General features: G+C 36.8%; 1 protein-coding gene across 2 annotated transcripts in view; it reads left to right on the forward strand.

Moving 5' to 3' along the window:
- The first annotated feature begins 10,732 nt into the window (after positions 1-10,732).
- LOC125674544 (hemagglutinin/amebocyte aggregation factor-like) overlaps positions 10,733-16,457 on the forward strand; it is a 6,830-nt gene continuing 1,105 nt past the window's right edge. The window contains exons 1-5 of one of the 2 annotated variants that reach the window (XM_056159827.1): positions 10,769-10,833; positions 11,015-11,050; positions 15,575-15,808; positions 15,964-16,098; positions 16,308-16,431. In XM_056159827.1, coding sequence (XP_056015802.1) covers positions 15,586-15,808; positions 15,964-16,098; positions 16,308-16,431 — 482 coding nt within the window. In that variant the 5' untranslated portion in view covers positions 10,769-10,833; positions 11,015-11,050; positions 15,575-15,585. Of the gene's footprint in view, positions 10,834-11,014; positions 11,051-15,574; positions 15,809-15,963; positions 16,099-16,307; positions 16,432-16,457 lie in introns of both variants that reach the window. The other variant, XM_048911714.2, reaches the window with a different exon arrangement.

A 16,457-nucleotide genomic window follows, 5' to 3' on the forward strand; every position in this document is an offset into this window, starting at 1 on the left:
ATGTAAGGGAGATAACTCTTACAGAGGTAATATTCGTTTCTATATGTGTATAAATTGCATAGTTTATACTATTAATTGTCTATATGACTGTCATTGATTTATTATGAAATATTGCCATCACTTATTGTGTATTTCAGGGTTCATGTTATGTACAGCAATTACATCATTTTAAATACAAGACTCGAACTCGAGAAACAGGATTTGGAGTTGGTGTTCATTTCTTTCTCCTGTTACATGTGTCTGGGACAACAATTAGGTAGATACTCAAAATTACCACATTCAACATTTGTCAAAGTCACAGTCAATGATTTTTCTACATTTTTTACAAGGGTCCTGTGGCTTTCGAATTGGAAAAAATTGTCGACATTTCAGTCAAATTGGGAAAAATCAATTTTATCGTAAATAAGTTTTAAAGTCATATCAAACATTATATTATCTTCATTTTACAAATCTAATTTTCTTTAAACTTCTAAAATTTTCAACTACTCTATCAAAATCATAATTCCTATAACTCTTTATTAAGTCCTATGTATATAATTCACATCGAATGTTTATTTTTTTTCAAATACATTTTTCTTTCATAATTTTATTATGGGGGAAAATGCAAGCTAAATTGGGAAAACAAATCAGTATTTTACCAAACTATTAGATCTTTGAAAATAGCAGGTATTTTGAGCATTTATAAGAACGAAATTTCATCTAGGTATATAGCCTACGAGATATTGACATCATATTGTTGTATATAGTTGCAACAGTGAGCAGACAGTTGAATTCGTAAAACATTATCTCGTGCACTGTAAAAGTTTTCAACAAATGTGAACGATTTATTTCATGTCACAAAAGATATGTTAAGCTCACGAGTAAATATACAATTTTAAATTTGTTTCCAAATCATGTGGTAGATATATTCCTCTAAGAGGAGCAATGACCTGTCCAATGACACAAATTTGAAATTTTTTCAAGCTTATTTTGTATATACATTATGGTACTGATAGAAAAATAGCCCTTGGACTGTTTGCAACCCTTATTAAATAAATAATTAACTTTATAACATATTGCACAGGAGTTTGAAATTTTATCAATAAAGTTAATAAAATGTACTTGATTGACCAAGCCATGAGCAGTGCGTAATCAAGTACATTTTATTAACTTTATTGATAAAATTTCAAACTCCTGTGCATATTGACTACTGAAACAATACATTCACATAGAAAATGAGTACTTGAAAAAACAAGAGGTACTGTGAGCATTGCTCACTAAGAATACCCCCGCTTACCCCAATCTCCCAAAGGGTGTTGGTAATAGGTATAAACTACCTCTTTTCTGAGTGTAAAAAACAAATGGCATGACAAACCTTGGGTATTCTCGTTTGTAGGGAGAAATGGATAGGAGATGAAATTAAATGTGCATTTTATTATGATCTTTGCTTTGAAGGGGGAGCTACTTCGATGTTCAGTGCGCGTGACCTTTGACCTTTTGACCCCAAAATTGATAGGGAACATCTTCATCCCATGGGTAGTCCATATGTATGATATGGTGACTGTAGGTGGAAAGGATAACGCTTTAGAGCCCGGAAACCATATTGCTACTTCAATGTCCAGTGCGCTTGACCTTTGATCTTTTGACCCCAAAATCGATAGGGAAAATCTTCATCCCATGGGTAGTCCATATATACGATATGGTGACGGTAGGTGGAAAGGATAATGCTTTAGAGCCCGGAAACCATTGCGTCTACAGACGGACGGACGAACGGATAGACAGACAGACAGACGGACAACCCGATTCCAGTATACCCCCCCCCCCCACAACGTGTTGCGGGGGTATAATTATTAAACTCAAACTTCATACTATCAAAGTATTTAAATCATAAATGACATTACGGTCGGTATTTATAGCTCTCTCACCTAAATATACAGCTTCTACATCTGAGGTATTGTTTAGACGTTCAAATTGATCCAGCATTAACGCTACCAGCGGGGAACACACGATCACCTTCCCATCTAAACATCCGATTTCTTTCTTTCTTCAATGGTATCAAGAATTGGTACGGAAGAGATTTTTCAAACCCAGTCGGAAAGATAGTCGTGCAATCCCTATTCTTCAGGAGGGAATCTAGTATTTCTTTTTGCTCCAGTTTTATTTCTTTCACTCCAAGATGTTTTAACATTGAATTCAACGCCACATCGTCAGCCATATTAAAAACCTACATATCACTTTAATCGTACCCATCCCTATTCGTACATAAATAGGGATTAACAAAGAACCAAATTTAGTTGTAATTTATATTGTAAATTTTGTTGTTTGTATCAAGGGAATAAATTAAGCGTTATTACGAAAGTTTAAAAAATCCTTATGTGGGGACATACACAATTTTATAGTGTAGGATAAACGTCATCAGAGAGAGATTACAGTAACTTGTTTACGAATTGACTGGGAACCGTCTCAATAGCCATCATTGTCTGTATGGCGCGATCTGATTGGCTGATAGTTCTCATGAATATTCCAAGCGAAAGGTCATGCGGACGTGACCCTATATGGGGTTACGTCAGATCCTAGTGTAGCGATCTAAGTGAGCGGATCTCAGGATCTGGTTTTAATTAGATTTGTCAGTTATAGCTTGTATTGCTTAAACTTTCACACTCAATAACCGCCACAAATTTTACAATGGAGGAAGACCTTCAGGTTATCATTATGTATGCAAAATTTGAAAGGGATTAGTAGGCCCTATATGTGAAAATATTTAATTTAATCAAAGTTTAGATATATTACATTGGAAATAAGCGGATTTCGTCAATTCCCGCTGTTTGGCGTGGTTTTGTGACGTCAGTCCGACTCACTATCAAATATTACGTCATTTTGATACGAGTTGATTTTAGCTATGGTCCTCGTATAACGAAAACATAAGGGATAAACACAAAATATCGTAGTTGAAAAATCGTAAATTTTCTCGGCTGTAAACAACCAATACCGTACATTGTTCTTAATCTTAATATGTCGTTTTAAACTCTCAAATTTTATATACATAAATGTAATGAATTGTTTCGCATATCAAGTGCCAAAAAAATTATTTCCTTTACTTGTATTAAACTTTGTTATCTGCATTGCTAGAAGACATGGTTATGTATCTATTTTATGCAATGATTGAATTTTGTTGACACCAACAGACAAATCAAGTTTGATTGAATAAATCTTGAGTCAAATTTAAGTGTCAAAGGTCATGTTTAGAACACTGTACATGTAGCTAAATAACAAGCACTGTTGTTTTTAATTTCCACATTCTCCTTCAATGTAGAAATCAAAACAGATGACGTTACTCCAAATCTCAAGAAATATATATGTCGATTTGAAATCACGACACAAAATGTCTTCTTATGAAGAAGGTTTTAAGTGAGTATGATTGTAATTATCTCTCTAAGTTGAAAAACGTTAGTCATATCATTGGGAGGAACATTTTAAAGATTTTGGTATTCCTTGATAAAGCCGCAGTCCTATTTTCACACATTTTACAGGGGGGAAATGTAATAGTTCTAAACTTTTTACAGTCGGTAGTATTTCTTCAGACCATAAAATAGGATACCAGATATCTCAGTATAAATTACAGTAAACATGGGTGTTCATCAGTACTATGGGAAATAGCAGTGTCAAGTAAAACAAATACTGATGAATGACACTTTTACCATGTTCATCTACCCCTTTACTAGAATCGGTTTTTGCAGCAACAAAATATCGACGAAACAGAGCTCATGAACCACAACGGGCTCACTACGAAATACATTTACAATAGAAACCATTGAGAACATGGAAATCCAAAATATATTCGACTGAAAGGCGTACAGCGTGTTGGCAGAGTTTTTTGTTATTAACCGGGTTTAGTTATTTCAGATCCACGTACTTGAGGACTTTGATGAGGAGTTTTACTAAATAATTTCAATTTATTCACACAAATATAACCCGTGTAACATTTTGAATGCCTGCATCGCGTTGTTTTTTATGAAACAGCTGTACACCATTAAAAAGGGCATACTTTGACCTCAAGGTCCTTAGAATGAATTTTATCAGGGCATACATCAATTATCTGTCTTTCGGAAAAGATTCGAACATACGCACTGGCTGCCTTGTTAAATCATCAATAATGCTTCAGTTTTTGGACACATTTGATACCCCAGGCAATGGAACGAATGAATGAGTTACCGTACCTATACCAGATTAATAAATTTACCCTCAAAATGCGTTATTTTTACCCTTTTTAAGCAAAATTTTCTTACAAGGGGGATGGGCGTCCCCAGGAACCCTACCTTTGGATTCGCTACTGAATATTCGCGGATTTTAAAAGTTAGGTTATATCGCAGAAAATAGGTCAAAATTACCTTCATTCCTAAAATAAACTGAATTAAACAACTTGAATGCATGTTAAGTGAAAAATTCAAAATGAATAGATTAATGATAAATTGGACAGTGCTTTTTAATAAACAATACACATTTTCTCCACATGATATAAATGAACATTTAATAGTTTTAACATACACCTTTATTTTTGAACAGTAGGAAAAGGCCTACAGAGAGGGACGTTAAACAAGATACAATCAATCATTAGTTTCAATATTCACCATACATGTATTTAATTTTAAGGGGAGGGGGTCTTGATGAAAACTGTAAAAATAGTTTTTGTCAGACATTGAATTTCTAATCTCGCTCCTGTAAAGTCCTTGGTTAGATGGATAAATTATATTAGTTATATATTTCTTTTTGCATTGGGTAGAGGGGTAATGTACATACGATAAAGGACACCACAGAGTCGTCCACTTCTGCTTCATACTTAGATATTTTATTGAAAGTAGACATTAACGGCAAACTAACAACTCAACTGTATGACAAACGGGGTGATTTCAGCTTCTCCATCGTCAACTTCCCACATTTATGTAGCAATATTCCATTATCACCTGCATATGGTGTTTATATATCTCAACTGATTCGATATGCAAGAGCTTGTTCTGGGTATAGTCAGTTTTTAAATCGAGGTAAGCTACTGACAAACAAGTTGATGGTACAGGGATTTCAACAGTCTCGATTGAAGTCAGCATTTCGCAAATTCTATGGTCGTTATAACGATCTAGTTCGTCAATACAACCTCGCATTGGGTCAAATGCTGTCTGACGTGTTTCATACCGATTGTTAAGCCGTTCTTGGCACACTTATTTTGACTGCGGATAACTCCGTTTACCTGATCAGGATATGGAGCTCACGGCGGGTGTGACCGGTCAACAGGGGATGCTTACTCCTCCTAGGCACCTGATCCCACCTCTGGTGTGTCCAGGGGTCCGTGTTTGCCCAACTATCTATTTTTTATTGCTTGTAGGAGTTATGAGATTGATCACTGTTCGTTATCTTCACCTTGCATATGCACGCTATCCACGTTTCATATGCTCTCCATGCATACCAATTGTTTGACCGATCATTAGACACACTGATTTTGACTACGGATTAGTTCGTTTTCCTGATCAAGACATGGAGTTCATGGCTTATGTAACCGGTCGGCAGGGGTGCTTTCTCTTAGGCACCTGCTCCCGCCTCTGGTGTATCCAGGTTCCGTGTTTGACATGGTGACCGCCCAGTATTCCGACGGTCCGATGGTTCGGTAGTCCGACGGTCCAGTAGTCCGACGGTTCGGTAGTCCGACGGTCCAGTAGTCCGACGGTCTGATAGTCCGACACTCAGATAGTCCGACGGTACAGTAGTCCGACGGTCCGAAACTCCGATAATTTGTGGCCACATATATAAGAGATCGCTATGTAATAGGCAGCAGAAAACAGGATTTAGTGCCGTGTGCCAGAGCGATTTTTTACGTCACAAGAGCAAAACATCGCACAGTGGGAAAACTTTGAACGGGTTCGACCTACATCGGGTACCTGTAAAGTGCGAAACGAAACGAAACGAAATCTACCGAAACGTAACCCACCGAAACGAAACGAAACAGATTGTATAACCGAACTCTATTAATTATAATAATTAAAAATGGTGTATAACCGAACTCTATTAATTATAATAATTAAAAAGGGTGTATAACCGAACTCTATTAATTATAATAATTAAAAAAGGTGTATAACCGAACTCTATTAATTATAATAATTAAAAATGGTATCTTAAGCCCCTGTTAAAGTTACCTCATATAAATAAAATTTGCCTCCCCATTGTGGTAAGCTTTTGGCCTGACAGATACCAAGTTTTAAAAGTTGGAAGAGGGTGAGTAAGCACAAAGTTCATATCCGAAGTTGATTGAATACCCTGTGCAATTAGTTTCGGATCCATAAATTCAGAACAGAGGGTTACAGTTCGGCATAAATACACGTTTCAGTATTTTTTGCTCTAAAGTCAAATCTATGTATACATGTGGATATTGTGTATTTGTATGTAGTATATCAAACGGTGGATTCTGAGTGTGTCTTCCCGTTCTCTTTGCAATTTCTGCTTCCCTTGTTCATAAGCCTTTTGAGTTTACAAAATGCTGACCTCCTCCTGATATTATTGCATAAAAAAATCTGTTTTCCGTCCCGTTTTCAATTCCCCGTCCTAGCAACAAAACAAATGTATAGAGTTATATTTAGACTCACTACATATCAATAATAATTTTTATAACATATATATATATATTTTACCGAATTGCATTCATATAATATGGTATACTATCTAACTTTTTCCATTATTGAAAGTACTCGCACCTCAGCAGTTAGAGATAAAATAAAAGGTTAAGAGCTCTTCCTGCTTTCAAATTTCTCAGACACCAGTTTCTTAAAACAATGTATCTATACCCAAAAGCGGATCCAACGCCAGCGACCCCACCCCTTGTTTAGTGTGTTTCGCCAGACCTCTGAGACTGTAACTCTCCGTTCTGAAATTTATTGATCTGAAACTAATTGCACATGTTATTTAATCAACTTCGGATATGTACATTTGCTTACTCACCACCTCCCCCCCCCCCCCCCCCCCCCCCCCCCCCCGTTTCCAGCTTTTAAAACTGTGTATCAGTCAAGCTGAAAGCCTATATCAAAGAGGAAGCGAATTTTATTTATATGTGGTAATTTTCACAGGGGCCTAAGATACCATTTCTAATAAAGGAGTTCGGTTATACAATCTGTTTCATTTAATTTCGGTGGGTTTTCGTTTCGGTAGATTTCGTTTCGTTTCGCACTTTACAGGTACCCACCTACATCTACATGTATATATTTCGGCATCGTCGGAAGCCCACGGTTGATTACGCTTCGTTCCTTTCTCCATCACCCGTGGGTTCATTCATTCCTACTCGCTGTGTGTGTGTCTGTATGTATGTCTGTCTGTCTGTATGTTTGTATGCTGAATTTAAGGAACATTTTCATCGTGTCTTTATAGAGGGCTATGTAGATACATGTAGGTATACATATATACAGATATCTATAGGCTTGTGGGGAGGGCTGACAGCGGATACTCGTCAGGGACGTAGCAACAGAGGGGGGGGGGGGGGGAGCTGATCCCTTCCCCACTTTTTAGAAAATTTTCCTTTCTTCTTTTTTACATGTTAAAACTCTTTTTGGTTTGACTGCCCCCTCCCCCTCCCACTAATCCTTTCTGGCTGGCCCCCCAGCTTCCCCCTTTCAAAAACGATGCCACGCGCCTGCTCGTGTCCCCTTAACACTTTCAAAAGTAGGGAGTGGGAGACAAGAGTATGTATGTGCCCCCTCCTTACACTTCTGGGACCCCAAACGAGATCCTCATCTTTATATCAAATGTTGTTTGATAGCATCCTCCCCTTAATTCTAGTGCAAGAAATTTCTGTTTAAAAATTGTTATTTGCTATAAAGAAAGGTATACCATAGAATTGGTATAAAATTCGGATATACAGATTTCCGTTGAAAAACTTAGATAGGCTCTGATTGGCGCATAATTGCATTATTGTCGTTCCAAACAAAAATTGATTTCCTTATTGATTGTGTTATGCCCCGTTATACAGAAAATTTTCATTTAATAAACTTTTGCCCCGTGGATGAGAGGGGGGTGGGGGGGGGGGGGGGGGGGGCTTGAGGCCTACTTCAAACTTTTAAGACTGGGCAGGGTGTAGGGATTCCTACAATTTTTAGCTTGTTATTTCAGGGGTTGGGGGTGATTATGTAGGTTACCGTCGCCATCTTCATGACGTTTATGTGGAAAGTTTTGGAATTGAATCCCATTTTAGCATGTGTTCCAATCTAAGTTTTGTGCTCTCCTACCAACACTTTACGGTATTTGACTACGGCATTGGCGTTGCCTTATAGCTAATAACAAATTCGTCCGAACAAATAGCTAATTCGTCCGAACAAATAGACTAATTCGTCCGAACGAATTACTAATTTGTCCGAACAAATAGCTAATTCGTCCGAACAAATTGCTAATTTGTCCGAACAAATAACTAATTCGTGCGAACAAATTGCTAATTTGTCCGAACGATTTTCTATTTCGTGCGAACAAATAGCTAATTTGTCCGAACGAATAATATATTTATATATGGTCTTTCTACGCCGCCGTAACTTCACACTTGAATGATTTTGGTCAGAAATTGATTGTCTGATTTATAATCAGGACGTGTCGATTTTGGCGGTTTCTGGTAATTTCCTTAAAATAATGCCTGACATGAATAAATTTTAACTCTATTAATTAACATTTTTGGTGATGGTCAACATGTCGGACTATCGGACCGTCGGAATATTGAACCGTCGGACTATCGGACCGTCGGACTACCGGCCCGTCGGACTATCGGACCGTTGGAATACTGGGCTTGAACCGTTTGACATACTATTATTTTTGTATTCCTTATACAAGTAATGATATTGATAATTGTTCATTATCGTCAACTTTTTATCAAAGATATTTACGTTTATTGACATATATGTACATTTCCCTTACTTTCAATGTTTGTTTCAGTGTGGTATTTAAGCAGTAGTACATGCAAGGTGAAGATAACGAACAGTGATCAATATCATAACTCCCACAAACATGTATCTTGTTTAATCAATATCTATCAACTGTGAATGTGTAGATTGATTGATTGATTGAATGTTGTTTAACGTCCCTCTCGAGAATATTTCACTCATATGGAGACGTCACCACTGCCGGTGAAGAGCTGCAAAAGTTCGGCCTATGCTCGACGCTTATGGCCTTTGAGCAGGAAGAGATCTTTATCGTGCCACACCTGCTGTGACACGGGACCTCGGATTTTGCGGTCTCATCCGAAGGACCACCTCGTTTAGTCGCCTTCTACGACAAGCAAGGGATACTGAGGACCTATTCTAACCTGAATTTCCACGGGATTTCAATGTGTAAATGTACAACAATTGTTTTTCACATATGTACATTCCATACACTATTTACATTCTGCATATGAAGCGAATGCAGAAGAATTAATTTGATATACTCTATATATGTGTTGTCTTATAAACCAGGGAGTATTCTATATCGAGTATTCAAAATACTGTATCCATTTTACCTATATACAGTGTATGATACACAGTTGAGTTCAACGTATACATGTACGTTTTAATTGAAATAATCCGAATAAAGAAATGTCATCAATGTCGCATTAATTTTCACCTACATGAATGTTAATTTTTTTTTTAATGAAACAGCGACAATATTGAATATGACATTGAATATGACGTTGCGAGTTACATTTATAATTATGTATCTTCAAGTTTTGGAGATTTACCTATTTTTATATTGCTTTTAAAGGGTAAATACGTCAATATAGTAACTATTCTATTTATCTTTCGAATTATACAATTCTATTTATCTTTCGAATTATACATATATTGAATATGTTATCATACTCCGTGGCTATATTAATTGAAACGACAAGAAATGTTCCACCCGAAGTCAAAACAAAATGTGGCTAAAAGTGTACCTTTTCTTTCAGGAAACATTAATTATTGTCATTAAATACTTTGATGTAAAAACCCAAACACCTTTTGCTAATTTACCTTAATATCCTCATAACATATTTCATAAATACTATTTTCTTCTTAACTGGATTCCAAAAGAAATGTAACGCGTATATTTTTACTTTAAGGCATCACTGCAAAAGTGTCGACTGAGAACTATTTATAAGGCATCACTGCAAAAATGTCGACTGAGAACTATTTATTATATAATTTTGGGAATTTTTCAATATCTAATGACACCACATTCATACGTGTCATGAGTTTATTATCTTAATTTCATTTCATGATAAACACCCAATGCAAAAAAATTATGGCGTCATCAATCTAGAGTTGCACATAGTGCCACGCAAATGACACAGAAAGACGATTGTAGTCACTGAAAGGATACAACGCACTAAGATTTAGTTTGAGCCATTCACTTTATCAGTGAACGAATGTTGTATTATGTATAGACATGCATTGTGAAGACAAGTAATACCCGATGATGTCATACAATTCTACAATATATCAGTCAAGGAGACGTTGTAAGTCACCCTTAATGTACAATTATATATTTCATAGAAACTCGTAAAAGCAGTATATTGAAACTTTACGTACAGCCTCACGCTGTGAAACAACCTGCCACCACGTAGGACGTTTTAATCATATCTCCAATGAATGCGATCAATTATGTGGGGATTAAGATTAATGAATTGGTTTGCAGGGAAATACTCTGAAATCTATCACACATTGCTACAAGGACCTGTGGTGTTAGAGATGACATATCAATATGATCAATCGTTTTATCATACAAATAACTGGGGGTTTCAGAGTCACGAGTATACTATATAAACTAGTTCAACCATTTCATCAATACCTCTAAAAGATCGACAGTTTCCACGAAAACAGCAAGGTAAGATCAGTAATATATTAGTATATATAATCCAGCCTTGAATTTCATCGGTATACTTTAATTTATTTTCATCAACCAAGCCGTTTGTTGTGCAGTATCGAATAATGATTCATAAAGAAATACAGCATTTTTATAGTAAACTATTTTGGGAGTAAAGTGCATATATATATGTGTTCCTTAGTATATCTACCAAGGACGTGAAGTAAAATTCGTAAATGTAAGTATGTCACACTAAGTACAAATACTGACATTATGACTTTCTTTCTCATTTGCTGTTTCTCTTGATTTTTATGGGAGTTTTAATAGTACTAATTATATCAATCAAAAGTGTATTTTAAATCTCGTTTATAGAAATGAAAGTATGCTTTTATCAAGCTACGTCCGATAAACATTTAATGCGAAATATACAATTTAACTTCAAGCTCTTATCCTTGGACGAATTTGGCTCCACTTTTTGGCGCGCTGTTTTTGGCTATATTTGGCTCTAAGACTTCATAGTTATTTCGGATTTCAAACATTTCGGTTGAGCACCACTGAAGAGACATTATTTATCGAAATGCGCATCTGGTGCATCAAAATTGGTACCGTATAAGTTTTACATTCACCTAAAAAGTAATAATTAAACAATTTCCTATGTAGATATATTCTCTACCCATTTCGGATAATAAACACCCCTTTTAGGAAATTCAGTGTCCACGTGATGTTACAAAGTGAATACAGAAAATAGATAATCACAGACCCCGAAGCATACTACTACACCACTTGTACGGAACGATATGAACGGAACGCTCACCGATCTGTACGGTACACTGAATGGTTAGCACGGAACGGTGAACGGTCTGCACGGAACAGTGAAGGGTCTGCATAGAACACTAAACGATCTGCACAGAAAGGTGAACAGTTTGCACGGAAAGCCTCGCATGAAACGCTGACCACTTTGTAGGTGAGGCTTGCACGCTGTGTGAACGATCTGCACGAAACAGTAGGCATGGTCTTCACGCTTTGATTCTGTCGGCATTATTTGGTCCTTCCTGGGGTTAATTTAAACCTGCTCCGCGGTGGCCGAGAGGCTAGAGGGTTCACCCCGCATGCAGAAGGCCGGGGTTCGAATCCTGGCCGCGACAGTCATTAAAACAAGTAATGACAGTTCCATCGCCAAACGTTCGGCATCAGGTGTGAATGTCACGGTTCCTCGGAGATGACCTTATAAAGAGATGTCCCGTGTCACAGTAGGTGTGGTACGCTAAATAACCCTCACTGCTCAATAACCGTAAGCGCCGAGCATAGGCCTAAATCTGAAGCCCACCACCGGTCGTGGTGACGTTTCCATACGAGTGAAAAATTCTCGAGCGAGACGTTAAGCAAGATACAACCACCTGAAATAATTTCAATATAATCGTAATATTCTAGGTATTTAAACACTGTTGAGAAAGAAATGAGAATTAACCATTTTAATGTAGGACGTGGTAGATTCTATTGTTACGCGGTCGCTCAATGTCTTTTGAACACGATGAAATAAAACAAATGAATACTTTTTAGCTTTGGATATAAAAGAAAAGGGTGTAAAAATTGTATTGATATGGAATATTGATTATTCAACATTTCTCGATTAATTGCTCTATTCAATTCATTCAAACTGAAAATGAAATGATTGCGTCTGTTTCGCTATTTTTGTAGATTGAATGTGAGTGTCTTTAAAATACATGTGCAATTTGTATATTCGAGACTTCCTCTCGAAGACAGATGTTAAGCATGTTTGTATACGTTTATGACAACAGATAAAATGCTTAACAAACAGACAGACAAGACTGAAACATATTCACGGCGAGGAAGGGGTGTTATATAGACATCGTATTAGCCAGTTGAGAGAACATGTCACCTTGGGTAAGAAGGAACAATACCAAACGAAAATAAACAATCAAATTAAAATAGATTGAGAAATAAATTCAATAAATAGATAAATAAATAAGATAAATAATGAATAACGCAGTAATGATCAACAGATTTTTCAATTGTGTATGCAAGTTGATCTAACATCTAATTCTAATTACATTGTGGCATTTGCCTCATTTTTAAACTCACACCACAAAGAAAAATGCATTCACTTGTGAGTGATCAAAAAATTATAAACATCTATCTTGTCATGCTTCCATTGCCACCCACCTCCGCCTCTGATTTTCACATCTTCTGTACGAACATTTATTTCAACAACCCAGGTTAGCTGTCCTCTATTGTGGTAAAAAAGACAACTTTGGAATTTGCGTAGAATATACCATTTACACACAGGTCGGCCTTTGTATTATGCAGACAGTTCCAATGGATAATTTTGATATAAATATTCTTTTATTAAAAAGAAAACCAAGTGTAACAAGACAAATTATTCCCATATACAAAAAGAAAATGTCAAGCATAGAGATATACCATGTCCCTGTACTTACTAGAGACTATCAAAGGTGTTGACATTACTTTGAGAGCTACAAATGTATCGGCTTTTGTTCTGCCTGGTGGTTTTAAAATAGCGGTTTTGCTTCGACTATTTGCAGATTTTTACTGTTGAAAGTCTGTCTTTGAGATTGTTTTTTTAAAAAAATAATTGCTCAAATTGCCAAATGCCCTAGATCCCACAACGAAATAACTTGCACGTTGTGCATGGTCTATAAATTGCCAAGGGCGTGGTTTGAACGCTTTGTAGTTTTTTAAGGGCGTGGCTTGACCATGCACGGAACGATTGTTGCAAGTACCGTTTTGCAGTAAACGGTGAACGGTTTGCACGGAACGCTGAACGGTCTGCATGGTACATGTAACAGTTTGCACGGAACACTGAACGGTCTACACGGAACGAAATAAAATGCTTTGGTGTAATAGCACACTTCAGGGTCTGTATACCTGCATAAAAGACTGTACGACATACAGGCTGTTGGCGAAACGCGTTCGTTGATAAACGAAATAGATAGACAGTAAGTCATGAACGATACTAAGAGAACAACGTTTAGCAAAGGAATCGTATGAAGAGCGTTGGTTATGGCATGTCAAACGTTGTAATTTTCAATCTTTTCCATTTGTATTTTTCATATCTTTTTTAAAATTATATTGTGTATTTCTATTTTTATTGTATTTTTTTTTCATATATTTTGTATATGAGGGGTTGCTCATTCTTATTCATCATGCTGGACTCCATTGGTCAAGATTACACCCGTATCGCGTTGAAAACGAGCAAGGTATTCTGGATGCTTTTTGGAACCACATGATATATTGGTCCTCAATTTCCGTACAGGACTAGTTAAACACAAGGTTGATAAGCGAGGGGAAGTACAGTAAAATCGACAAACGTGTACATGTACAGATAAACAATAGTTTTGAAAAAAGGTATAATCTTTGGCTCGATGATCAAACCATACTTTAAGCCAATGGAATCCTTTGGGGCTCCAGGTTAAATAGGTCATCAGTATTCCATGCTTGTAGTAGGAGGCCACTAAATGGGGGGTCCTACGGGTGAGAGCGCAAATGCCCAAGGTCCCGTGTCATACCAGGTAAAGATCCCTCCCAGCACGAACGTAAGCGCCGAGCATAAACCTAAACAGCCCTCACCGGAAATTGTGACGTCCCTACATGTATATGAACTAAACAGCCCTTCACCGGAAATTATGACGTCTCTATATGAGTGAAACATTCTTGAGAGAGACGTTAAACAATATGCAATCAATCAGATTAGATGGTAAAACAGTAAAAACATTATAAAATTCGTTATTTTTTAAATTCCAAGAATTAATCGAGACGACAAAAACAAACATATTGAAAAAAAAATTGAAACGTCTGCTAATGGTCATATCTATGAAAAGTTGACGATAACGAAGAGTGATGAATCTCATAACTCCTATAAATAATACAAAATTGAGAGTTGGGAAAACACGGACTCCTAGATATACCAAAGGTGGAATCAAGTACGTAGGAGGAATCGGACATGAAATTTAACAGAAAATATTCACCACTGAATAATACAACGCACTGTCTAAACCGAAATTGAAATTAATCCCCGCAGCAAGTCCGATTAGACAGGATGCATTGTAACAATATTCCTCATATATAAATTTCAATTATTTCACGTACATGCTATGTAAGTAATTCCACCTCTGGTGTGTTCAGGGGTCCGGAACAGTGATCAATCTCATAACTCCTATAAGCATTGCAAAGTAGATAGTTGGGCAAACACGGACCCCTGGACACACCAGAGGTGGGATCAAGTGCCTAAGAGGAGTAACCATCCCCTGTCGACCGGCCACACCCGCCGTGAGTCCTATATCCCAATCAGGTAAACGGAGTTATCCGTAGTCAAAATCAGTGTGCCAAGAATGGCCTACTAATCAGTATGAAACATGTCAGACAGCATTTGACCCATTGATAGGTTATATTGACGAACTAGATCGTTATAACGACTATAGAATTTGCAAAATGCTGACTAAAATCGAGACTGTTGAAACCCCTGTACCATCAACGTGTTTGTCAGTAGCTTACCTCGATTTAAAAACTGACCATACGCAGAACAAGTTCTTGCGTATCGAATCAGTTGAGAGATATAAACACCGTATATAGGTGATAATGTAATATTGCTACATATTTCTCAATTGCCTGTCTCGGCTTTAATAACACAGAACATGAATCTACTTCAACCAAGTGCAATACGTTATTGTAGTCGATCAAAAGAATGAAATTGATATTTGTAAAGTTAATTATATACCTTTAGACAAAGCAGCAATGAAGACACTGGTGTTCGCGCTTTTGACGGTGACGTTTATTGGAATGTCAGATCAGTGGAAAAACCAATGGGACAAACCACTCAACTTCCAATGTCCCTCCTCCCTAAGTGCGATCACCCACATCGTATCCACGCATAGTAATGGCAAAGAGGACAGAAGATTTAATTTCGACTGTACACGCGTTCAAGGAGTCTCTGGACCTAGATCTTGCAAATTATCAGGTAATTTACACTGTTTGATGAGTACATTATGTTCAATTTCCCCTCGCTACACGATTATAACAATGCGTTTAAAAGTAAAATATTAGTATTTCTAAAAAAGCATTAATGTAATTTATGGAAAAACAATTCATATATATATATTCACCATTCACCAGGTTATGTAAATGATTGGGACCGGGATATCCTATATACCTGTCCAGACGGAGGTTACTTAAATGGTATCTCTAGTGTCCACAACAATAAGAAAGAAGACAGGAGATATAGATTTAGATGCTGCACTCCAAAAGGACGTAAGGATGACAACGCTGCTTTTAATATTAAACCAAATAGCTGTATACAAAGACAATAACGAAATATAAATTGGATTCTATCAGATTAGTTTCCAATAGTAAACGTTGATCAATATCCAATCATATTATCGATAACAGCCAAAATGATATGGATAATAACGATGAAAAAGATGGTGAGGATATTAACGATGAAGAGAAAATATTTATAGGTTATTACCACAAATTCTGCAGATGGACTGGGTGGGTAAACAACTGGGATGCGACTTTTTCCTACTTTGTCCCTCGAAACTATGTCATCAGAGGAATTAACAGCATCCACAGCAATAGCAAAGAGTGAGTATACGCTATACGTGACAGGA

This window comes from Ostrea edulis, chromosome 3 (genome assembly GCF_947568905.1).
Source record: "Ostrea edulis chromosome 3, xbOstEdul1.1, whole genome shotgun sequence".
NCBI lineage: Eukaryota > Metazoa > Mollusca > Bivalvia > Ostreida > Ostreidae > Ostrea > Ostrea edulis.